At 42.1% G+C, this 25922-nt stretch overlaps 1 protein-coding gene across 1 annotated transcript in view; it reads right to left on the bottom strand.

Annotated features, from left to right (window-relative positions):
* The window catches only part of LOC308307202 (histone-lysine N-methyltransferase 2C-like), a 173709-nt gene that overhangs the window by 42594 nt on the left and 105193 nt on the right, over positions 1 to 25922 (bottom strand). Inside the window, exons 50-66 of the mRNA XM_080752373.1 lie at positions 24345 to 24565; positions 23788 to 23804; positions 21084 to 21374; positions 20306 to 20553; positions 18041 to 18176; positions 13938 to 14378; positions 10900 to 10990; positions 9080 to 9161; positions 8559 to 8610; positions 8254 to 8346; positions 7713 to 7852; positions 6190 to 6963; positions 5304 to 5411; positions 4340 to 4525; positions 2482 to 2889; positions 2189 to 2353; positions 1269 to 1448 (exon numbers count right to left, since the gene is read on the bottom strand). Coding sequence (XP_080608499.1) covers positions 1269 to 1448; positions 2189 to 2353; positions 2482 to 2889; positions 4340 to 4525; positions 5304 to 5411; positions 6190 to 6963; positions 7713 to 7852; positions 8254 to 8346; positions 8559 to 8610; positions 9080 to 9161; positions 10900 to 10990; positions 13938 to 14378; positions 18041 to 18176; positions 20306 to 20553; positions 21084 to 21374; positions 23788 to 23804; positions 24345 to 24565 — 3633 coding nt within the window. The remainder of the gene's footprint in view (positions 1 to 1268; positions 1449 to 2188; positions 2354 to 2481; positions 2890 to 4339; positions 4526 to 5303; positions 5412 to 6189; positions 6964 to 7712; positions 7853 to 8253; positions 8347 to 8558; positions 8611 to 9079; positions 9162 to 10899; positions 10991 to 13937; positions 14379 to 18040; positions 18177 to 20305; positions 20554 to 21083; positions 21375 to 23787; positions 23805 to 24344; positions 24566 to 25922) is intronic.

Below are 25922 nucleotides of genomic sequence, written 5' to 3'. Positions count from 1 at the left end.
CCCAAACAGGTAAACATATCTGGCTACACCCAAACATATCTGGCTACACCCAAACATATCTGGCTACACCCAAACAGGTAAACATATCTGGCTACACCCAAACAGGTAAACAGGAAAACAGGAAAGAAAGGACTTTGAACAGCCGTGAACGGGAGCCGCCATTGGAAATCTGGTAAATAACTTCAGAAAAAGCCTTGGCAGTTAAAGTGATCCCTGACTAATACGACAAATATGTCTTAATACATTATAATTGTCCTCTATAACTACAATGTAAAATTAAAAACACCTTAAATATTTTATTTCTTCTAGAAATAGCTAATCTTTCACTCAGTAGGGGAATTGCCTGTTGCAAGTTGATGATGTCATAAATGTCATGTGTCATTCTTATGGCATGCATGTGCAAAAAAACAAAACACAAACACATTTGAAATATTGATTTGATGCTCATATTAACCATAGGAAGTATTAAGTTTGTTTTTATTTTCACATGCATGCCATAAATTCCATAGGGATAGATCACACTTGACATTTATGACATCATCAACTTGCGACGGGCATTTCCCCTATTGAGTGAAAGATTAGCTATTTCTAGAATAAATAAAATAATTGAGGTGTTTTTAATTTTACATTGTAGTTATAGAGGACAATTATAATGTATTAAGACATATTTGTCGTATTAGTCAGGGATCACTTTAACATAGATAGATAGATAGATAGATAGATAGATAGATAGATAGATAGATAGATAGATAGATAGATACCTTTATTATCCCAAGGGATAATAAACGACATGGCAGTCTGAATGTTAAGTGTAATTATACTTGTTTCAGGTATGTCAAGCTCTCAGGTATAAAAGGTGTAGTTATTATAAGTGATAAGGTTATAATACAATTATAAGTGAATATTACTTGTTTCGGGTATTAAAGGTGTACAGTTATAAGTGATCAGGTGAAAATATCATTATAAGTGAATATTACTTATATAGTATATATTACTTGTTTCAGGTATTAGGTGTACAGTTATAAGTGATAGGGTGATAATTATATAGTATGTATTACTTGTTTCAGGTATTAGGTGTACAGTTATAAGTGATAAGGTGATAATATCATTATAAGTGAATATTACTTATATAGTATTTATTACTTGTTTCAGGTATTAGGTGTACAGTTATAAGTGATAAGGTGATAATTATATAGTATTTATTACTTGTTTCAGGTATTAAAGGCATACAGTGATAAGGTGATCATATAATTATAAGTATTTATTACTTGTTTCAGGTGCGTCAGGCTCTCAGGTGAACACAGGTTCTTGTCGTCGTCTCTCTTCTTCCTCTTGTAACGAGACATCCTGTCTGCCTGTCTGTCTGCCTGCCTGTCTGTCCTCCGCTGAAGGTTCTTCCCTCCCAGAGTGTCGAGCTCCGCTGGTCTGACTGGACTGGTCATCATCTCCTGGACAGAGAGAGAGAGAGAGATACATAGACAGTTAAAGCTATGTTGTATGTTATAGGCCTACTGTCAAATGACACAGGGTGACCGTTGCTAGACCAGACATTACTGAAAGTTAATCTACAATCTACATTAGACAATCAACCCCACCTGCATTGTATTTATGTATAAAAAAAAAGTAAAAAAAAAATGTTTTGAAAAAAAATGTTTGAGAAAAAAAAGAAAAGTTTTTTGATAAAAAAAAAGTTTTTGAAAAAAAGTTTTTTTGAAAAAAAAGGTTTTTTGAAAAAAAAGGTTTTTTGAAAAAAAGTTTTTTGAAAAAAAGTTTTGAAAAAAAAGTTTTTTGAAAAAAAAAAGTTTTTGAAAAAAGTTTTTTGAAAAAAGTCTTTGAAAAAAAAAGTTTTTTGAAAAAAAAGTTTTTTTGAAAAAAAAAAGTTTTGAAAAAAAAAAAATTGAATTTTTTTTTTTTACTCTGAAAAAAAAAACGGGAATCCGTGTGACGTCACACGGATCAACTCTCAGAACAGCGCTGTTCTGAGAACCCGTGGAAAGCTTTTCATCTCTGTCTTCCCAAAACCAGAGAAAGACACAATGTACAGAAATAGGACTTTGTGAGGATAGAAGGTGCCAGTGGGACCCCAAAAAAAGGTTTTAAAATAGAAAAAGTGAAAATTCATGGTGTAGGTCCTTTAAGAGTTACAGAAATGGTCTACAGAGAAGAGTGATAAGCTCCGCCCCCTCACCATTTTGTTGACGCCATGGCAACCGGCCTCCTCCTCCTCGGATGGGACGCTCTCATTGGCCGGCTTGTTGCCGGGCGACAGCAGGTGACGCAGCAACTCCTTCCCTCCCTCTTCTGACTTAACTCCTCCCACTCTCCCACAAGCTCCGCCCTCCTGCTTCTCCAGCTGCAACAAAACAGAAAGGATTTCATTTCATTCAAACAATAACAGATCCATATAAGGTGTTGTGATTGTTCCTCTACGTCCATATAAGGTGTTGTGATTGAACTATAGACTCGATAGTTTCCCCTTACCTTGACTTCTGACCCCAGAAAGGACACGCCCTCCTGGACGGAGAGATGCGGCAGAGGGGTGTGGCCCGAAGGCGGAGTCAACATAGGGGTGTGGCCCGAAGGCGGAGTCAACAGAGGGGTGTGGCCCAAAGGCGGAGTCAACATAGGGGTGTGGCCAGAGGGCGGAGTCAACATAGGGGCGTGGCCCGAAGGCGGGGTCAACAGAGGGGTGTGGCCAGAGGGCGGAGCCGTGTCTGATTGGTCGCCTTGCGGCCGCGTGGGCGTGGTGGAGGACGACGTCGGGGCGGTGATGTCATCAGAGTGCGACTCTCCTCGCGGCTTCCTGTTCCTGTTGGGCTTCTTGGCAAGCTTGTCGTCCGCGACGAAGAAGAGCCTCCTGTTGCCCTCTGGTGGAGACTGGAGGAACTCCTGGACAAAGAGAGAAATGATGAATATTAATAAACTAACTGCTCCAGCAGAGTGCACAAGGAATGCGTCCCCCCACCACCACCAGGGGGAGGGCTGAAGCCAAAATGACATGGTGGCCGTTTGAGGTACTGCAGCTTTTATACGGATGGGGCCAGAAATATGAACACGCATCTAGGCTTCTTTGTATTGACTGCGTGTTCATACCGGAAGTACTCGTTCATGAATTGGAGCCTCAGCGTGTCCATGGACACAAACAATGACGCAAAACGCATCACAGTGGCCCCACTATGTCACGTTTTACAACCGGAAGAAGGGGTTGAAGTTTGGCTTCATGCGCTGGGTGAGCAACTCAATACAAGTGGACGGGCGGGGATATCTGGTGTCCTCTCTATACTTATAACTCTATGAGAACAACTCAATGCAAGTGGACGGGCGGGGATATCTGGAGTCCTCTCTATACTTATAACTCTATGAGAACAACTCAATGCAAGTGGACGGGCGGGGATATCTGGTGTCCTCTCTATACTTATAACTCTATAGAACAACTCAATGCAAGTGGACGGGCGGGGATATCTGGTGTCCTCTCTATACTTATAACTCTATATGAACAACTCAATGCAAGTGGACGGGCGGGGATATCTGGTGTCCTCTCTATACTTATAACTCTATGAGAACAACTCAATGCAAGTGGACGGGCGGGGATATCTGGTGTCCTCTCTATACTTATAACTCTATATGGTTCAGTGCCGTATCTGTCGCGTATCCGTTTGTGTTAAGCCCATAGCCAATCAGGGACCAGCATTCATGGTGATGCCACCATCAACAGCCAATGAGGGACCAGCATTCTTGGTGACGTCACCATCATCAAGTGCAACCTGGTAGAAATAACAAGGAGCGCTCTGCTGGCGCACGAGTAGGCCTTATATGGTCACGAGTGCACAAGGCACAAGTTGGCACCTGGACAGAGTGCAGTCTAGTTAAAGTCCTGGGAAAATATCCACCAATCAGAACAGGGAGGGCTAAGAATTATTTTTCTTCCCCCTTAAAATGTTATCCCACAATGTTGTAACCCATTTTTCGCTGCTCTCCCTCTGCCAACCTGGGGAGAGCCCCGGACATGCTTCCTTCAATGCATGAAGAGTCCAAGCCGCTTCTTATCACCTGACGTAGGGGGACGTAGCGCGTGGAAGGAACACGTTATTCCAACCAGTTCCTTTCCCCTCCATCAGGCGCCCCGGCTGGCCAGGGGAAGGCATTATTGAGACCAGGATTACTGCATGTTTTTGTGAGGGTATCAACCCTAGGAGACACGGGGGAGAACATGCAAACTCCACACAGAAAGGCCCTTTTGGCAACCTCACCGAGGGTGTGGGCGCCACCGGGCCAAAGGGAATGGAACCCGGTATGTTCTATATGTGACCGGGTCAAAGGGTCAAAGGTTAATCATTACCTGAGGCTCAACGCTGAAGAAGCCGTCCCTGGCTGAGTTGACCCCTGACCCCGCCGCGTTGACCCCTGACCCCATTGGTCCTCCCACTCTGGCCCCTCCCACTGGGGGCCGGTCGGGCGACGCCCCGCTCCCAGAAAGGACTCCAACTCCCATGAGGCCTTGCTGCTGCATGCGATGCCGTTCCACCTGGGGTCAAAGGTTATGCATGAATGGATATATATCTAATTACACTCATGAATATTCATGGAATTATTAGTATCTAATGATATAAATACTCATGAATATTCATCTAATTAGTATCTAATGATACAAACCCTCATGATTATTCATAGCATTATTAGTATCTAATGATATAAACACCTATGAATATTCATAGCATTAATATTTAATTATACAAATACTCATGAATATTCATATCATTAGTATCTGATGATACAAACACTCATGAATATTCATATTATTAATATTTAATTATACAAATACTCATGAATATTCATATCATTAGTATCTGATGATACAAACACTCATGAATATTCATAGCATTAATATTTAATTATACAAATACTCATGAATATTCATAGCATTATTAGTATCTAATGATACAAACACTCATGAATATTCATATCATTAGTATCTAATGATACAAACACTCATGAATATTCATAGCATTATTAGTATCTAATGATATAAATACTCATGAATATTCATATCATTAGTATATGATGATACAAGCACTCATGAATATTCATATCATTAGTATCTAATGATACAAACACTCATGAATATTCATAGCATTATTACTATAGTACAGTGTTAACATATACATACTTCTTGCATCTGTATACATAGGGTATACATAGGGTGTACATAAGGTATTCATACTTCTTGCATGAGTTGAACTCTCTGTCTCTGTACTGTAACAGTGTGTATACAGTGTGTACATATATACATAGGGTATTCATACTTCTTGCATGAGTTGAACTCTCTGTCTCTCCTGTTGTTCTCTGAGTCTCTCTCGTCTCTCTCTCTCCTGGAAGCCTTCACTGAAGGGGTTGTTGTCGTCAAACTTCACCTGAAAACACATTTAAAACATGTATATTAACCTGAAAACACATTTAATACACATTTAGAACATGTGTTAACCAGTTATGACAAAAAAAGAAAAAAAAGAAAACTCGGTTCGAAGTGAGGAGGTGAATTCTTATTCTATGTATTCTAGAGCTATGAAATATGTGTTCTAGATCTATACATTCTGTGTTCTAGATCTATATTTTATAAAAAAAAAAAGTATAGTATGAATTCTGAATGAATGAATGATTTTGTCTGGAGGGCCAAATTGTCATGTGAAGCTTGACCAATCCTCAATCCTGCATGCACGGGACATGTACGGGACAGACAAAGCCACTCCTTGGGAATCTATGGGAATCCTAAAAAAAGAAAACATGAACGGGACAGACAATGCCACTCCTTGGAAGCGATCCCCCCTCATTTTGTTTAATTGTCTGTTTTAATGTTATCTGCTCCCTTTGACTGCTGTATATTGCTTGTACGGACTTAGATGTTGGAGATATACTGTTTTTCCACTTTCCATAAGTATTAAGTCTTATAATTCCTAATTTATATGAGTTAAGTAAAAAAATCTAACTCAACAAAATGAGGGGGGAGTACATTAAGACTTTAAGAAATTAAAAACTTCTAGTTTGTGGTTTGCTAAAAAAATATCTTTATCCAAAAATGTAAAATACGGACTTAGACTGTTATTCGTCTCAGGTACTCAATTAATAAAGTTTAACAAATTCCAGGGCAGCAACAGGGTAAGAAACGTGGTGTGAAGGAGATGTGGACGTTACCTGTGGAGGAGCAGCAGCAGCAGCAGCAGCAGCAGCAGCAGCAGCAGCAGGGTTTTTGTTGTTGGTAGAGTTTGGTGGCACAGTGGCGCCCCCTGTGGGGACGTTGATGATGATGCTGGGTATGTTTGCTATGTGTCCACTAGATGGTGCTGGTGGAACAACGGTGACGCTGGGCATGTTTGGTATATGCCCACTAGGTGGCGCTATGTGTCCAGTAGAGGAATGTGGCGGTACGTTTGGTATATGAACACTAGAGGGCGGTATGTTTGCTATGTGACCGGTAGGTGGTGCTATGTGGCCGGTAGGTGGTGCTATGTTTGGTATATGAACACTAGAGGGCGGTATGTTTGCTATGTGACCAGTAGGTGGAGCTATGTGACCGATAGGTGGTGCTATATGGCCAGTAGGTGGTACTATGTGACCAGTAGGTGGTGCTATGTTTGGTATATGACCGCTAGGGGGCGCTATGTTTGCTATGTGTCCACTAGATGGTGCTGGTGGAGGAACGGTGACGATGGGCATGTTTGGTATATGCCCACTAGGTGGGGCTATGTGTCCTGTAGAGGAATGTGGTGGTATGTTTGGTACATGACCAGTAGGGGGCAGTATGTTTGCTATGTGTCCAGTAGGGGGCAGTATGTTTGCTATGTGACCGGTAGGTGGTGCTATGTTTGGTATGTGACCAGTAGGGGGCGTCGCAGACACAAAGATCTGCTGCTGTTTGGTTCTGTAGTCTTCAATGAGCTCGGCGTGATCCTTCTGTTGCTTCCGTATCTACAGGAACAATGTTATGATTGTATTGTGTTTTATATCATTGGTATCGTTGATTCGTCACCTTTACAACGAGGTACAGTTTGTAAGCATCGGGCGTTCGAGGCATGAGCTACACAGCCAAACGTGTGGGTAGCGCAGACCCAAGTCTTGCCAAAACGGCTTGCAATGCTGTTCTGCTGGCATTGACTCTCGTTTTGGGCTTCCCTGACACTGAGCTTAACATTAACAAAGTGTAAAAATTGACAATATGTGTTGTTTGTTCTTTTCCTTATTACTGTGGGAGAGTGCAATCATGCAATGCTCCAAGCAACAAAGGTGAACACCAAAAGAACAGTATTGCAGGCCTGCCAAGCCATTTTGAAGTATTTTATATATATATATATATATATATATAGTACTACTAATGTATAGTAATATGTATATAGTATAGTATAGTATGAAACAGAGCTGCTACTTTTAAATGCATTTTGAGAAAGAAATAATGCTGTTATTTGTTCCAAAAGCTTTATACCCTGTACATATATAAAATGTCACAATGTGACATATCTCTATTTACACAATACTGTACCCCCTCCCAATGTATATTATGTTCCCCATTTTCAACTGTTTTTATTTTGCTTGTGATACTTGCTTTGGCAATGTAAACGTATGTTTTCTCATGCCAATAAAGCTCCTTTGAATTGAATTGTATAGTATTGTATAGTAATTGTATAGTAATTGTATAGTATTGTATAGTAATTGTATAGTACCTGCTCCAGTTGTTTCTGCAGCGCCCCCTGCTGTTGAGAGACATGTCTCAGCTGGTTGGTGTCCTCCTCAGAGAAATCCCTGCCAGACTTCTTGGCTGTTCGTTGTTTAGCAGAAAGAGACTTCTTGGCTTTACGATGACCTGAGAGATAACCATAACGTTATTAATGAGTGGTGTTGCTAGGGGCAACGCACTATTGTTCTAGAAGTAATACATAATACAATATCAATGGTAAAACACCGTTTAATCTTAGTCCTGTTTTAGTCTTCTGAAATAGTTTTAGCATTTTAATGATTAACGGTCGGACGTCGATTCGGGGCGGACAAAAAACTGTCTGACACGTTTCGGAACGGACCGAAAAAAAATTCCCGATCCTCCAGCTAGCACCACTCCCAAAACTCCTTTTGTTTTTCCATCAACTTCCAATGGCAGCGGAAACGTTTATCTGTAGTGAAAATAAAGTTTCTCCAGAACTACACTAAATATACCTATATATTACTATACCTATATTATACACTATATACACATACACATAAATATACCTGAGATCTGCTCCTCTAGGAGGCGCTGTTGCAGAGCCAACAGCTGCTGGGTCTCCCCCAACCACGCCTCGTACTGAGCACGCTCAGTCTGATCTGGAGGCGGAGGCGGGGGGGGGGGGGGGGGGGGGGAAGAGAGAGAGAGAGAGAGAGAGAGAGAGAGAGAGAGAGAGAGAGAGAGAGAGAGAGAGAGACACACACACATCGACCTCAGGACACAGACTTTACAATAAAAATATTTCCGATGACAAATTGGCAACAACAATAATCATGAAACTCAACCAAAGAACACAATGTTTGTTACTCACTGATGCATCCTGATCCAAAGTTAGGAGGGTTGGGTCTGGTCAGCTTCCCATCCTGAAAACAGACAGACAGACAGACAGACAGACAGACAGACAGATAGACAGACACCTTTATTATCCCAAGGGGGAAAATCAGTTGCCCAGAGGCAGCACAGCAGTATAAGGTTATTTACAAAGTTACAGAGAAGTATGAAAAAGTTAAAAGAAAAAACAAGAACAGAGTATGTAAACAAACATGGCTCCATTTTAAAATGGCAGGGTGTTCAATGTGATGTTGTTATCTCTAAGGTTATTACACACTGTAATACTGAATGCCCATATAAGGACATATTATTACACACTGTAATACTGAATGCCCATATATGGACATATTATTACACACTGTAGTCCTTGTCCTACTTTAAGTGATATACGTTATTCTGTCTTCTTTATAGCAACACTTTATCTTTGTGTAGTTGTGTTGTGTACATACCACACAGAGTTGTGTACTGTGTACTTGTTGTGTAGTTGTGTTGTGTACATACCACACAGAGTTGTGTACTGTTGTGTACTTGTTGTGTAGTTGTGTTGCCTTCGGGTCGCAGGGCCTCTGGAGCCTGGTGGAACCTGAAACACACAGGAAGTGATGTCACTGAGACACAGGAAGTGATGTCACTGAGACACAGGAAGGGATGCGGTTATATATATATATATATATAGCTTTTTACTGATTAGTTGCTCTGTCTTTTCTAGCATTTGATGCATTGATGTTGATGTATTGATGTATTGATGTATCACCTTGCTTATTGTAAGTCGCTCTGTAATTAGAGTTCTCTGCTAAATGCCTAAAATGTAAATTGTACCTGTTGATGGGGTTCAGGGTGTACCCATAGGGTTCAGTGTGTACTAGGGATGCGGAGATATACCGGTATGGATCGTAATCGTGATACAAACGTCCGCGATACGAGTGAATCGGTTCATTCAGTGTGTACCGGTACAATAGACGATCGTGATGGATCGTACCGTGAGTGTCTGGATCGGTAAATTCCGCGGATGTATCGGTTCTTCCATAATAGTATTTCATTCTATCCTGTGTTTCCGAGGCGCCATGAATGCACCATCATCAGCCGTTCAGCCCCCTCCCCAAAAGCCAGTCTTTAACGCGAGCTGCGACTCAGACAACATCTGCGCTCTGCATGCAGGCAGCCAGGGAGACAGAGTCAGACAGATGCGAGTGAATCAACACAGACGAACTAGCAGCCCCACGGGTTAAAAAGATGCAAGATTAGTAGTACAGTAGCCTACTTAGCTTTATAACATCCAAGTCCGCTGCGCTGATTGTTGTCACAGAGTAGCACAGGCTGAGTGATATGTAATCAACAGCCGTTTCTTAGCGAATCTCCGACGGACAATTGATTGAGATCATCTTCTGCGCTATATTAACTGCACACACACACAACAACAATGTTGCTGGGTGTTGTAGGACTACTGCTTGCGTTTAAAACAAAGTATTTGTCTCTGTTCTACAACTTTCCTGTTTGATGCAAGCAACTCTCTCACTTTCTCTGCTGCTAGTTCTGCTCTGGGAAAGAAGCCTAATTTATACATCGCAGTACAAGGGTGTCGCACCTAAAATAGCAGACCCTCAAGCTCACAATGTGTCATGGATGCGACACGCTGAGAGCAGGGACTCTCGCTGTAGGCTAGGCATTATAGCCTACTGTATCACACAAATATTTGGCAGGCCCCCTGTAATAACCCTGGATTGGGGTCCCTGACCCCCAGTTGAAGACATATACTAATACTAATAATGACATAGGCCTTCTATATGATTAGTTATCAAACAATTCTACAATAGCCAGCAGCTTTGTGTTCTCCCAGAATACTATATGTTGGGTTGTTAGACAGAGCCTAGTACTACAGTGAAACAATAAATTGCCTTGAATTTAAATTTCATATTTTTTAGTCGCTATGTTTTGTACATTTTGGGATGTGGGCTTGAATCGTGGTGAATCGTGAATCGTATTGCATCGTATCGGGAACAGGGGTGAATCGTGATGTATCGTATCGGCAGGATTTCAATGTATCACAATTATATCGTATCGCTGGCAGTGTATCGAGGTGCGTATCGTATCGCATCAGTGGTCGAGATTCGCATCCCTAGTGTGTACCCATAGGGTTCAGTGTGGGTTCAGTGAGTACCCATAGGGTCCTTTACCTGTTGATAGGGTTCAGTGAGTACCCATAGGGTCCTTTACCTGTTGATAGGGTTCAGTGTACCCATAGGGTTCAGTGTGGGTTCAGTGGGTACCCATAGGGTTCAGTGTACCCATAGGGTTCATTGAGTACCCATAGGGTCCTTTACCTGTTGATAGGGTTCAGTCCCAGGTTACTCTGCGTCACCACCTTGTTGATTCCCTGCAGGGCCACCATCTTAGCTTTCATGATGGGGTCGTCTGGACGGACGGACAGACAGACAGACAGACAGACAGACAGACAGACAGACAGACAGACAGACACAGAGATTTCAGAGGTGTTGGTTACTGAAGTATGTCCATTTGAAGTGTTAAACTCTGCTATAACACTGAAGTATGTCCATTTGAAGTGTTAAACTCTGCTATAACACTGAAGTATGTCCATTTGAAGTGTTAAACTCTGCTATAACACTGAAGTATGTCCATTTGAAGAGTTAAACTCTGCTATAACACTGAAGTATGTCCATTTGAAGAGTTAAACTCTGCTATAACACTGAAGTATGTCCATTTGAAGAGTTAAACTCTGCTATAACACTGAAGTATGTCCATTTGAAGTGTTAAACTCTGCTATAACACTGAAGTATGTCCATTTGAAGTGTTAAACTCTGCTATAACACTGCAGTATGTCCATTTGAAGTGTTAAACTCTGCTATAACACTGAAGTATGTCCATTTGAAGAGTTAAACTCTGCTATAACGCTGAAGTATGTCCATTTGAAGTGTTAAACTCTGCTATAACACTGAAGTATGTCCATTTGAAGAGTTAAACTCTGCTATAACGCTGAAGTATGTCCATTTGAAGAGTTAAACTCTGCTATAACACTGAAGTATGTCCATTTGAAGTGTTAAACTCTGCTATAACACTGAAGTATGTCCATTTGAAGTGTTAAACTCTGCTATAACACTGAAGTATGTCCATTTGAAGTGTTAAACTCTGCTATAACACTGAAGTATGTCCATTTAAAGTGTTAAACTCTGCTATAACACTGAAGTATGTCCATTTGAAGTGTTAAACTCTGCTCTAACACTGAAGTATGTCCATTTGAAGTGTTAAACTCTGCTATAACACTGAAGTATGTCCATTTGAAGAGTTAAACTCTGCTCTAACACTGAAGTATGTCCATTTGAAGAGTTAAACTCTGCTATAACACTGAAGTATGTCCATTTGAAGAGTTAAACTCTGCTATAACACTGAAGTATGTCCATTTGAAGTGTTAAACTCTGCTATAACACTGAAGTATGTCCATTTGAAGTGTTAAACTCTGCTATAACATTTGAAGAGTTAAACTCTGCTATAACAGTGAAGTATGTCCATTTGAAGAGTTAAACTCTGCTATAACACTGAAGTATGTCCATTTGAAGAGTTAAACTCTGCTATAACACTGAAGTATGTCCATTTGAAGTGTTAAACTCTGCTATAACACTGAAGTATGTCCATTTGAAGTGTTAAACTCTGCTATAACACTGAAGTATGTCCAAATGACACAGGTTGATGTTGCTGTATACAGCAGGGTACATTTAAAGGGTGTTACCTGTATGTTTTAGAGTATAAAGCAGGGTACATTTAAAGGGTGTTACCTGTATATTTTAGAGTAAACAGCAGGGTACATTTAAAGGGTGTTACCTTGTATCAGAGCCTGCATGTGCTTGTGTTGCTGTATACAGCAGGGTACATTTAAAGGGCCTACACCATGCTATTAAAACTATATTTTTTGTATAAATATATGCTCAAAATTGAGTCTTAGACAGGTTTTAACCCTCAACAAACACTCTGACCATTCTTTTTGTTTGTTCTAGCTCTACTATAATGAGGCTCTCCAGCTGCAATACCAAAACGGCCTATGTTTGCTCAGGGGCGCATCTAGGGGCGCAAAAGAAGTTTTTTGAAAAAAAAAGTTTTTTGAAAAAAAAAGTTTTTTGAAAAAAAAAGTTTTTTGAAAAAAAAAGTTTTTTGAAAAAAAAAGTTTTTTGAAAAAAAGTTTTTTGAAAAAAAAGTTTTTTGAAAAAAACGTTTTTGAAAAAAAAAGTTTTTTGAAAAAAATGTTTTTGAAAAAAAAAGTAAGTTTTTGAAAAAATAATTTAAAAAAAAAAAAAGTTTTTTGAAAAAATGTTTTTTGAAAAAAAAAATGTTTGAAAAAAAAAGTTTTTGAAAAAAAAATTTTTTTGAAAAAAAAAGTTTTTTGAAAAAGTGTTTTTTGAAAGTGTTTTTTGAAAAAAAAATGTTTGAAAAAAAAAAATTTTTGACTGAAAAAAAAAAAGGGAATCCGTGTGACGTCACACGGATAAACTCTCAGAACAGCACTGTTCTGAGAACCCGTGGAAAGCTTTTCATCTCTGTCTTCCCAAAACCAGAGAAAGACACAATGTTCAGAAATAGGACTTTGTGAGGATAGAAGGTGCCAGTGGGACCCCAAAAAAAGGTTTTAAAATAGAAAAAGTGAAAATTCATGGTGTAGGTCCTTTAACACTTGGGGAGCCAAACGCGTTCAGGGACGAGTTATGGCCACTAGATGTCACCCTGCCACAGGAAGTTATATCGTCGAGGGACGAGTCAACAAATAGTTAACTTTTCGAGACCGCAGCTTCCCTTTGCATGCCCTGAATCCATTACGTCACCCAGCCAGGGCAGGAAGCCCCCTGTCTCTCCCCACACGGAAGGATTTTACATGGCTTTAGATTCTACTTTGAAACATAAGAACGGCTTTATCTGAGAATGAGGTAAAAACAGCCCCATGGAGGCAGAGAGCTGATTGTTTTCACGGCGACACTTTACCGCGAATTTACCGCGATTTTTTTACCGCGAGTTTCGCGAGCGTTTGTAAACAAATGGAGTACCTCCTCAATCTTCTCTGGACACGCACGTGCACACGCACGAAGCTTGCGGGGCTCATCAAAACATAACGTAAGTCAATGGTGGCACCAGCAACAGCTATAAATGTTATAAACCTTGGCCGCCCATGTGTTAAAGGGTGTTACCTTGTATCAGAGCCTGCATGTGCTTGTGTTGCTGTATACAGTACTGTACATTTAAAGGGTGTTACCTTGTATCAGAGCCTGCATGTGCTTGTGTTGCTGCTGGTCCAGTAGTAGTAGTGTTTTAGTGTATGCAGTAGGTAGTAGTAAAGGGTTAGGGTTATAACAGGTATTACCTGTCTGTATCAGAGCCTGCATGTGCTTGTGTTGCTGCTGCTCGTGTCTCTCCTGGTCCAGGAGGTCCTGCAGGAGCAACGGCTGCTCCCCCAGGAGCAATGGACGAGGGGGGGGCTGGGGGGGGTGAGGCGAGGGGTGGGACTGGGGGTGAGGCGAGTGGTGAGACTGGGGGTGAGACTGCTGGGGGTGAGGTGAGGTGTGAGACTGGGGGTGAGACTGCTGGGGGAGAGGAGGAGGGTGAGACTGGGGGTGAGGCATGGGGTGAGGGGGGAGAGACTGCTGGGGGTGAGGTGAGGGGTGAGCCTGGGGGTGAGGTGAGGGGTGAGCCTGGGGGTGAGGTGAGGGGTGAGACTGCTGGGGGTGAGGTGGGGGGAGAGGTGGGGGGTGAGACGATGGACTGAAACCTCTCCCTGGCAGCTGTTGGAAGAGAGATGACTGTCCTGGAGATAGATAGATAGATAGAGAGAGAGAGAGAGAGAGAGAGAGAGAGAGAGAGAGAGAGGGAGTGGTGTCAGAAAGCCTCTGTATCTGACCTGTTGTTCTGCTTCATGAACTGCTGTTACACCGTTATCTGTTCCTCTCTTACTCCAGTAATCTGGAGATCACCAGTTACTGGAGTAAGAGAGGAAACAACCGCTTTGCCTACCCAGGACGGAGATGTGAGAGACTTGGAAAATCTTTTGTACCGGCCGCCCTTAAGCTGTACAACGAGACACATAACGGACGACTGAAAAGGACTTCCTTCCTAACTTAGACTGACGGAACTATTGCTGTTTTGACTTTGACCTCTAAGGACCTTCCAGGGAGAGTGCTCATGTGCGTCTTGCGGTGACACGCTCCCTAGTTTTTCTTCTTCTCTGTGCTGCTTTTTTTGTTTGTTTTTTCGCACTGATTCTTGACTTTGCACTATTAGGTTGTGTTGGTAGTTTCTGAGTATTCTGCTTTGTTTAACAATGTCAGTGAGCTACTTGTTGCACTAACTAGCATTGACTGTTACGGTCTCTTTTTGTAAGACACTTTATTTATGTATATATACTTACGTATATATTATTCGCCCCCTCTTTTGATGCACCTTCTCTTTATTGGTCCTGTAATGCTCTTTTCTTTTTTTTCCTCTTATCTATCTTTTTTCTTACTTCTCTGTAACTTTGTAAATACTGTATACTGCTATGCTACAACTGGACAACTGAATTTCCCCCTTGGGATAATAAAGGTGTCTATCTATCTATCCTTACACATCTATGTTCCAGCCCACTCAGCCACATATGGTTAACGTATGTGGCCTTTCTTCACTCTAACATAAAACAAAACAACACGAAACGTTGTCTGTTTTAGCGATGCTTCTTGGCCCCAAATTAGCCCTGATGAAGACATGCTGTCATCCTAGAGCAGGGGTATCAAACTCGTGCGGGCCGCATTGGACAAAAGGTGACTTGATGAGGGCCGCGTCCAATTGCGGACGTACATGCGTGTTTGTTTACTTACGGAGCTGTAACTGGCTTTGTCTCAGTCACATACTGTAACTACAATATAAGACCTTAGTTCATTGTTTATTATTGAGAAGAATAAGTACTTTCATTATTTACTTTTATTATTGGAAGTACAGTTATAGGCTACAATAAATTTGGTATGCTATTGTGTTGTTAAAGAAGCCCCAAAATAAACCATTGGAACCATTAGATTCATACTATTTTCTTCCATTCCTAGCAATGAGCAACGGGGGAGTTGGGGAGGAAGGAGGGTCTTTAGAGGCAGAAGGCTTTGACTTGACTAACTTGAAACTCATGTCCTGGGCCGCATTGGACCCCTCCCCGGGCCGCAAACGGCCCGCGGGCCGCCAGTTTGACAACCCTGCCCTAGAGACTGTTAAACTGATGAAGACATGTTGTCGTCTAGAGACTGCTAAACTGATGAAGACATGTTGTCATCTAGAGACTGCTAAACTGATGAAGACATGTTGTCATCTAGAGACTGTTAAACTGAGGAAGACATGTTGTCATCTAGAGACTGTTAAACTGATGAAGACATGTTGTCATCTAGAGACTGCTAAACTGATGAAGACATGTTGTCATCTAGAGACTGCTAAACTGATGAAGACATGTTGTCATCTAGAGACTGCTAAACTGATGAAGACATGTTGTCATCTAGAGACTGTTAAACTGATGAAGACATGAAGACATGTTGTCATCTAGAGACTGTTAAACTGATGAAGACATGTTGTCATCTAGATACTGCTAACTCTGGATCTCCTATTCTTTATGGTCTTGGAAATGACTGAGAGAAAGGCTGATCGATGCATTTATTTATTTAGTGATGGACAGATGGAGGATAGAGGTAGATAGTATTTATTTATTTAGTGATGGACAGATAGAGGATAGAGGTAGATAGTATTTATTTATTTAGTGATGGACAGATAGAGGATAGAGGTAGATAGTATTTATTTATTTAGTGATGGACAGATAGAGGATAGAGGTAGATAGTATTTATTTATTTAGTGATGGACAGATAGAGGATAGAGGTAGATAGTATTTATTTATTTAGTGATGGACAGATAGAGGATAGAGGTAGATAGATATTGAACTGCAGACATAACTGATAGCGATGGAGGGATGGAGGATGAAGGGACAGAGGGATGAATGATGGAGGGATGAAGGTGGAGAGTAGAGATGGTATATAGATGTACAGGTAGGTAAGTAGAGGGATAGACTTATAGAGTTATGGAGGGGTCGATAGTATCGATGGTAGATGTGATGTTTACCTGTAGTATAGAGTTATAGAGTTATAGAGGGATGTAGGGATGGTAGATAGATGTTATGGAGGGATAAAGGTAAAGAGGGAAAGAGGCTAAATGTTTACCTGTAGTAGGACTTGGAGTTATAGAGGGTTGTAGAGATGGTAGATGTGATGTAGATTTAAGCAGAGGGATAGACTTATGGAGGGATGTAGAGATGATAGATAGATGTAGATGTAAGCAGAGGGATAGACTTATGGAGGGATGTAGAGATGATTGCGACCGTAGGTCGCATTTACTACCAAAACCTCCACAGGCTGTCTGTGAGTGAGTCAGTCAGTCACACTTTTGCCCTGCTCATATCTCCACAACCGTTGCCCCCATCCATGCCAAATTTTGCACACACACTCCTTGACTGCCAAACTACAACCTCCAAGGACCCCCGGAGCCCCAGGGACCCCCAGGTCCCTGGGGGACCCCCAGATGTCAAAAATGACCAAATGTGCTCACACGTCACACTTTTTCCCTGCTTATATCTCCGCACCCGTAGACCCGATCCATGCCAGATTTTACACACACACACACACACACACACACACTCCTTGCCTGCCAAACTACAACCTCCAAGGACCCCCGGAGCCCCAGGGACCCCCAGGTCCCTGGGGGACCCCCAGATGTAAAAAATCACCAAATGTGCAAAAATGACCAAATGACCACCTCAACGGGGCTGCTCACGGGGAATTCCCGGGGACCACCGACTCCTGGTGCTCCAGAACGGATGCAAAGGTGGTGGCGCCCCCAGTGGAGGACCCCCTGCCACTGCAGCGCACATAAAATGCCGTAACTCGGGCTAGGAGCGTCCGGGAGAGCCGGGGCCGGTACCTATTCGTCCGCCAAGGCAACGCGGAGACCCCACCCCTCATTTCTCACATGGCCCTATTCTAGCGCCACCTTCAGGCCGATTTTTGAAACACATTTTTGGACACTGCTCCTACAGTTTTTGCCCTAAAATCACGAATATCACTACACAGCATGTCTACACTCATGTCATCAACATGGATCAGGAAGATTTTGGAAAAACAAATTTTTGCCCTATTTGTGGAGATAAGCCACCTACGGTCGCTTATCTCCCGATTAGGGAGTCTTACTGGTAGATAGATGTAGATGTAAGCAGAGGGATAGACTTATGGAGGGATGTAGAGATGGTAGATAGATGTAGATGTAAGCAGAGGGATAGACTTAAGGAGGGATGTAGAGATGATAGATAGATGTAGATGTAAGCAGAGGGATAGACTTATAGAGGGATGTAGGGATGGTAGATGGATGTTATGGAGGGATAAAAGGATAAAGGGAAAGAGGCTAAATGTTTACCTGTAGACACCGACGACAGCGAGGCTCTGTGAGACATCAGGACTGATGATCCTCCTGGAACCACTGCTCTCAGCTCTGATTGGATGACTGCTCTGTGTGGGTGTGTCTGGACAGGACTGGCAGCGGCTGCAGTGTCCTGGGATTGGAGGAGAGACCCTTTTAATGTACGTACACACACTGCTCTGTGCGGCTGCAGTGTCCTGTGATTGGAGGAGAGACCGTAGTTATAAAAAGAAGCCTCATTGGCCGCTGCAGTTCATTGGAGTGCGGACGTCCGCGATTGCCGGAGAACACGCTGCCAGTCATGTGACTACTGGCCAATCACAACGTGTCTTTTCCGTGACTTATCAATCCATCCATTCCTGATGTTGCACGGCTCAGCTGTTCTTACAGGCTGCGTACGGAAAACAAATATTTGTATAGCACCTTTCATGACATGAAATGCAGCTCAAAGCACTTTACAGAGCAGCAAAATTAAGCACAAGTGCTTAACTTGTGCTTAAATAAAAACAAACCATTGAAGAACATTTAAAACCTTTTCAGAACAGTGCTGACTTCAATAGCAGCACAGGAATTTAACATTTCTGGAAGAGTAAAGCAATAGGTCTTGAGCTGTGCTTTAAAGCTATCCACAGAGGCTGCCTGTCTTAGGTGTAGCGGGAGTTTATTCAAAGCTGTCGGTCAGTAGAAGCAGAAAGCTGCTTCACCATATTTTTTACATGTCGATGGATGGATGGAGCAGGTCTGCACTAGAAGACCTAAGTAGGCGGTTTGGAACTTATCTATGCAGGCAGTCATAGAGGTACGAAGGTGCCAGACCATTTAGAGCTTCATAAACAAGTACAATAATCTTAATCAATCCTAAAGACAACCGGGAGCCAGTGTAGCGACACTAAGACTGTTTGAATGTTCGATTGAATGAAGCTACGTTAGCTGCTAAGCTAAATAGCAAGGTTACGTTTATGGTAGATACTTTTTGAATGAAGCTAGGTTAGCTGTACGTTAAATTAGCTTAACCAGTAGAAACCATAAAAATAATTACCAAATTAATAAATAATTACCAAAATGATGGCATCCAATGTGTTAACCAGTAGAAACCAGTATTAACCATTAAAAGCTACCTTGCTCAGAGGCTGGTTCCCATCCCAGCAGTTAGAAACCACTAACCCTGGTATTAACCAGTATTAATCAGTATTAAACAGTATTAACCAGTAGAAACCAATATGAACCAATAGAAACCAGTATTAACCATTAAAAGCTACCTTGCTCAGGGGCTGGTTGCTGGTTCCCATCCCAGCAAGCAGTATTAATCGGTATTAACCAGTATTAACCAGTATTAACCAGTATTAACCATTAAAAGCTACCTTGCTCAGGGGCTGGTTGCTGGTTCCCATATCCCAGCAGTTAGAAACCACTAAACCAGGTATTAACCAGTATTAACCAGTATTAACCAGTATTAACCAGTAGAAACCAGTAATAACCAGTATTAACCAATAGAAACCAGTATTAACCAGTATTAACCAGTATTAACCATTAAAAGCTACCTTGCTCAGAGGCTGGTTGCTGGTTCCCATCCCAGCAGTTAGAAACCACTAAACCAGTATTAACCAGTATTAACCAGTATTAACCAGTATTAACCAGTATTAACCAGTAGTAACCAGTATTAACCAGTATTAACCAGTATTAACTCATACCCTGCCAAAAAATATGTTTCTATGATAAAAACGTCTTTAAAACGTCTTTTTCACTATGGACCTCCCTGCCAGACGTCTTCTGAACGTCTTTTTTTTAAAAAAAAAAATTGAAAAATTTTTTTTTGAAAAATTTTTTTTTGGACCTCCAACAGTGTACTAGGCATGATCGCGATCGCGAAATTGCATGTTTAACCCCCATACCAACCCCATCTTTCAAACATGGCAGCCATGTTTGTTTACATTTGAAGAAAACATAAGGGCTCCTTTCTCCTGAATGCCTGAACGGATTTCCAAGCGGATTTTTTTGTTTGAAAGCTGTGAAAAGCATGCACATGCATAGTGCATGATCTGTGCACGAATGTGTGCACCAGCGTGCACACTCTTTTTTTAACCCTTTGTTGGCGAACCGGCAATATAAGAGGTCATCCCACTTTAAATATGGCACCGACTGAGTTAACCAGTAGAAACCAGTATTAACCAGTATTAACCAGCATTAACCAGTAGTAACCAGTATTAACCAGTATTAACCAGCATTAACCAGTATTAACCAGTATTAACCATTAAAAGCTACCTTGCTCAGAGGCTGATTGCTGGTTCCCATCCCAGCAGGGGGTCTCTGTGTGGGGGGGAGGGACTCTGTCTTGACGGACGGCTGGCCGTGTCCAATCATGAGGGGCGACTCCCTGGGCGGGCCGGGCCCCTCCCCCAGCTCCAGCTCCGCCCCGCCCTCTGGGTCGGCGTACGCGATCAGGTCGAACTTCCCCGACAACAGGAAGTCGTCCAGATGGAGGTCGTTAGGACCCAGGTCCAAATCTTTACCTTGAATGAATAGATTACAATCATTAATCAGAGTTAATGTCGAAGGGTCCTTGGGCAAGACTCTGAACCCCTAATTGCTCCCGGTGAGCAGGTTGGTGCCTTGCATGGTTTCCTCCGCCACCGGTGTATGAATGTGTGTGTGAATGGGTGAATGTAATGCACAATCTCTGTAAAGCGCTTTGGATAAAAGCGCTATATAAATGCACCATTTACCATTTAATCAGTAATCATTAATCTGTCTAATACGGGTTAAGGCTAGATAGAACTACAGATAGATAGAACTACATTTACCATCATCCATCAGGTTCAGATAGAACTACAGATAGATAGAACTACATTTACCATCATCCATCAGGTTCATATAGAACTACATTTACCATCATCCATCAGGTTCAGATAGAACTACAGATAGATAGAACTACATTCACCATCATGCATCAGGTTCAGATAGAACTACAGATAGATAGAACTACATTCACCATCATCCATCAGGTTCAGATAGAACTACATATAGATAGAACTACATTTACCATCATCCATCAGGTTCAGATCCACCAGGTCTTTCACTTCCACATCTTCCAGGTCTTTGACAGCCGAGTCGTCCTCCTCCAGCCCCTCCCCCATCCCAGCGTTGCCATGGTGACCCACAGGGGGCGGTGCCAGTAGCAGGGGGTGTCGGGGGGGGTCCGGGTGAGGGGGGAGGAGCTGGGGGAAAGGAAGGCGGAGCCTGAGGTCTGGCGCTCGGTGTCGGAGCTCGATAAACGGCTGTCCCATGATGCAATGGGGCTGGATGGATCTGGGAAGGAAGGAGTGGGCGGGGCCTGAAGAAACATCAATAATAACAATTAGTGTGGTTGCTAGGCAACGTGAAGCTTTTGGTCCTTCAACAAGTGGAACTGCATATAAATACAGCATGTTAGGGTTAGGGTTACTAACTACAGCTGTTGGTCCTTCTTCAACAAGTGGAACTGCATATAAATACAGCATGTTAGGGTTAGGGTTACTAACTACAGCTTTTGGTCCTTCTTCAACAAGTGGAACTGCATATAAATACAGCATGTTAGGGTTAGGGTTACTAACTACAGCTGTTGGTCCTTCTTCAACAAGTGGGACTGCATATAAATACAGCATGTTAGGGTTAGGGTTACTAACTACAGCTGTTGGTCCTTCTTCAACAAGTGGAACTGCATATAAATACAGCATGTTAGGGTTAGGGTTACTAACTACAGCTGTTGGTCCTTCTTCAACAAGTGGAACTGCATATAAATACAGCATGTTAGGGTTAGGGTTACTAACTACAGCTGTTGGTCCTTCAACAAGTGGAACTGCATATAAATACAGCATGTTAGGGTTAGGGTTACTAACTACAGCTTTTGGTCCTTCTTCAACAAGTGGAACTGCATATAAATACAGCATGTTAGGGTTAGGGTTACTAACTACAGCTGTTGGTCCTTCTTCAACAAGTGGAACTGCATATAAATACAGCATGTTAGGGTTAGGGTTACTAACTACAGCTGTTGGTCCTTCTTCAACAAGTGGGACTGCATATAAATACAGCATGTTAGGGTTAGGGTTACTAACTACAGCTTTTGGTCCTTCTTCAACAAGTGGGACTGCATATAAATACAGCATGTTAGGGTTAGGGTTACTAACTACAGCTTTTGGTCCTTCTTCAACAAGTGGAACTGCATATAAATACAGCATGTTAGGGTTAGGGTTACTAACTACAGCTTTTGGTCCTTCTTCAACAAGTGGGACTGCATATAAATACAGCATGTTAGGGTTAGGGTTACTAACTACAGCTGTTGGTCCTTCTTCAACAAGTGGAACTGCATATAAATACAGCATGTTAGGGTTAGGGTTACTAACTACAGCTGTTGGTCCTTCTTCAACAAGTGGGACTGCATATAAATACAGCATGTTAGGGTTAGGGTTACTAACTACAGCTTTTGGTCCTTCAACAAGTGGAACTGCATATAAATACAGCATGTTAGGGTTAGGGTTACTAACTACAGCTTTTGGTCCTTCTTCAACAAGTGGGACTGCATATAAATACAGCATGTTAGGGTTAGGGTTACTAACTACAGCTTTTGGTCCTTCTTCAACAAGTGGGACTGCATATAAATACAGCATGTTAGGGTTAGGGTTACTAACTACAGCTGTTGGTCCTTCTTCAACAAGTGGAACTGCATATAAATACAGCATGTTAGGGTTAGGGTTACTAACTACAGCTGTTGGTCCTTCTTCAACAAGTGGAACTGCATATAAATACAGCATGTTAGGGTTAGGGTTACTAACTACAGCTTTTGGTCCTTCTTCAACAAGTGGAACTGCATATAAATACAGCATGTTAGGGTTAGGGTTACTAACTACAGCTTTTGGTCCTTCTTCAACAAGTGGGACTGCATATAAATACAGCATGTTAGGGTTAGGGTTACTAACTACAGCTGTTGGTCCTTCTTCAACAAGTGGAACTGCATATAAATACAGCATGTTAGGGTTAGGGTTACTAACTACAGCTGTTGGTCCTTCTTCAACAAGTGGAACACCATATAAATACAGCATGTTAGGGTTAGGGTTACTAACTACAGCTGTTGGTCCTTCTTCAACAAGTGGGACTGCATATAAATACAGCATGTTAGGGTTAGGGTTACTAACTACAGCTGTTGGTCCTTCTTCAACAAGTGGAACTGCATATAAATACAGCATGTTAGGGTTAGGGTTACTAACTACAGCTTTTGGTCCTTCTTCAACAAGTGGGACTGCATATAAATACAGCATGTTAGGGTTAGGGTTACTAACTACAGCTTTTGGTCCTTCTTCAACAAGTGGGACTGCATATAAATACAGCATGTTAGGGTTAGGGTTACTAACTACAGCTTTTGGTCCTTCTTCAACAAGTGGGACTGCATATAAATACAGCATGTTAGGGTTAGGGTTACTAACTACAGCTTTTGGTCCTTCTTCAACAAGTGGGACTGCATATAAATACAGCATGTTAGGGTTAGGGTTACTAACTACAGCTTTTGGTCCTTCTTCAACAAGTGGAACTGCATATAAATACAGCATGTTAGGGTTAGGGTTACTAACTACAGCTTTTGGTCCTTCTTCAACAAGTGGGACTGCATATAAATACAGCATGTTAGGGTTAGGGTTACTAACTACAGCTGTTGGTCCTTCTTCAACAAGTGGAACTGCATATAAATACAGCATGTTAGGGTTAGGGTTACTAACTACAGCTGTTGGTCCTTCTTCAACAAGTGGAACACCATATAAATACAGCATGTTAGGGTTAGGGTTACTAACTACAGCTGTTGGTCCTTCTTCAACAAGTGGGACTGCATATAAATACAGCATGTTAGGGTTAGGGTTACTAACTACAGCTGTTGGTCCTTCTTCAACAAGTGGAACTGCATATAAATACAGCATGTTAGGGTTAGGGTTACTAACTACAGCTTTTGGTCCTTCTTCAACAAGTGGGACTGCATATAAATACAGCATGTTAGGGTTAGGGTTACTAACTACAGCTTTTGGTCCTTCTTCAACAAGTGGGACTGCATATAAATACAGCATGTTAGGGTTAGGGTTACTAACTACAGCTTTTGGTCCTTCTTCAACAAGTGGGACTGCATATAAATACAGCATGTTAGGGTTAGGGTTACTAACTACAGCTTTTGGTCCTTCTTCAACAAGTGGGACTGCATATAAATACAGCATGTTAGGGTTAGGGTTACTAACTACAGCTTTTGGATAGAACTACAGATAGATAGAAATACATTGACCATCATTACCTGGCATCATGGCAGCATGCGGTCTGATGGCTTCTCCAGGCATCATGATCCTCCTGACGTGGCCACCAGGGGGAGACAGAGCAGAGCGCTGCACTGTGTCCTGGTGCTGGGGAGGACGCTGCACTGCGTCCTGGTGCTGGGGAGGACGCTGCACTACGTCCTGGTGCTGGGGAGGACGCTGCAGCGCCTCCTGGTGGACAGCTCCAGCAGCATAACTGAACCTAGGAGAGATGCAAGTTCATCACAACATTATATACATAGATAACTATTAAATACATACATAACTATACATACATAGATAGATAGATAGATAGAGGGCCTGTTATAGCGCCACCATGAGGCTGATTTGACTCTGTTTATTGGGAACATGCATGCACAATTTCATCCAAATTGCACCCTGCGTTCAGGATTTGAGGCATTTTGTTCAAAACGGAACAATCCAGCAAAACTTTGGAAGCCAATTGTAGCCAATCAGGATGGAATATGGAAAATTGGACAGGTCCATATCGATCCCATGACTTTAGAGATACTGTCTACCAATTTACATGATCTTTGGACAAAATCTCTTGATTTGATCCGCCAGGCCGAAGGTCTAGAAGGTATGTTTATCACAACCGTTAATAAACCCTCAGTCTATGAATGATCATTGATCAAACAGAAGTTTGGGGCAGACACAGTAAGGTCTAAAGATGGGCATTTGTTGCCGGGGTAGGGCAGGCGATTACAAGGGGTTTGTATGATTACCTGACAGTGTGTCTGGGGTACAGGGTACACGGGTAGAGGGTACCAGGGTACAGGGTACCAGGGTACAGGGTACCAGGGTACAGGGTACACGGGTAGAGGGTACAGGGTACACGGGTAGAGGGTACCAGGGTACAGGGTACCAGGGTACATGGTAACAGGGTACAGGGTACACGGGTAGAGGGTACCAGGGTAGAGGGGTTTGTATAATTGCAGGGGTAGGCATGTTATTACAGAAGGTTTATATCAGGGGTGCCCAAAAGGTAGATTGTGATCTACCAGTAGATCACAAAGGCTGTGCAGGTAGACCACATGCCCCACATGCCCCTAGAAAAATATCTATGTAGAAGAATCACAAAACCCCTTTTGTGGTATCTGTCACTTGAATTAAGGTCAAGAAGGGCCTGTCAGCTCCCTTCATGGCTTTAGAAGTAAATGCAATGCTTTGTTTTCAAGAGTCAGTAGAATTACAAAGAAGCCGAAAACCTACCACTTATATACAGAATGGGATGAAGACATTTCCCCTTACTATTTCCCTATTTTTTCCCCTGCTATTCAAAGGGCCTACACCATGCTTTTAAAACTATATTTTTTGTATAAATATATGCTCAAAATTGAGTCTTATGCTGCATTCACACTACAGATATATAGTTGAACGTTTTGCTTGCTTGGTCAATGTTATCTCAATGGAAACCAGCTTTAAAGATACAGGACACACACCAAACGAAGGTTTGGAAGCTTTAAAGCTGGTTTCCATTGAGATAACATTGACCAAGCAAGCAAAACGTTCAACTATATATCTGCAGTGTGAATGCAGCATTAGACAGGTTTTAACCC

This window comes from Nannobrachium achirus (assembly GCF_963921795.1).
Source record: "Nannobrachium achirus genome assembly, chromosome: 21".
NCBI classification, from domain to species: domain Eukaryota; kingdom Metazoa; phylum Chordata; class Actinopteri; order Myctophiformes; family Myctophidae; genus Nannobrachium; species Nannobrachium achirus.
Note: the sequence above shows the minus strand (reverse complement) of the source record. Positions and strands in the feature narration are given on the sequence as shown.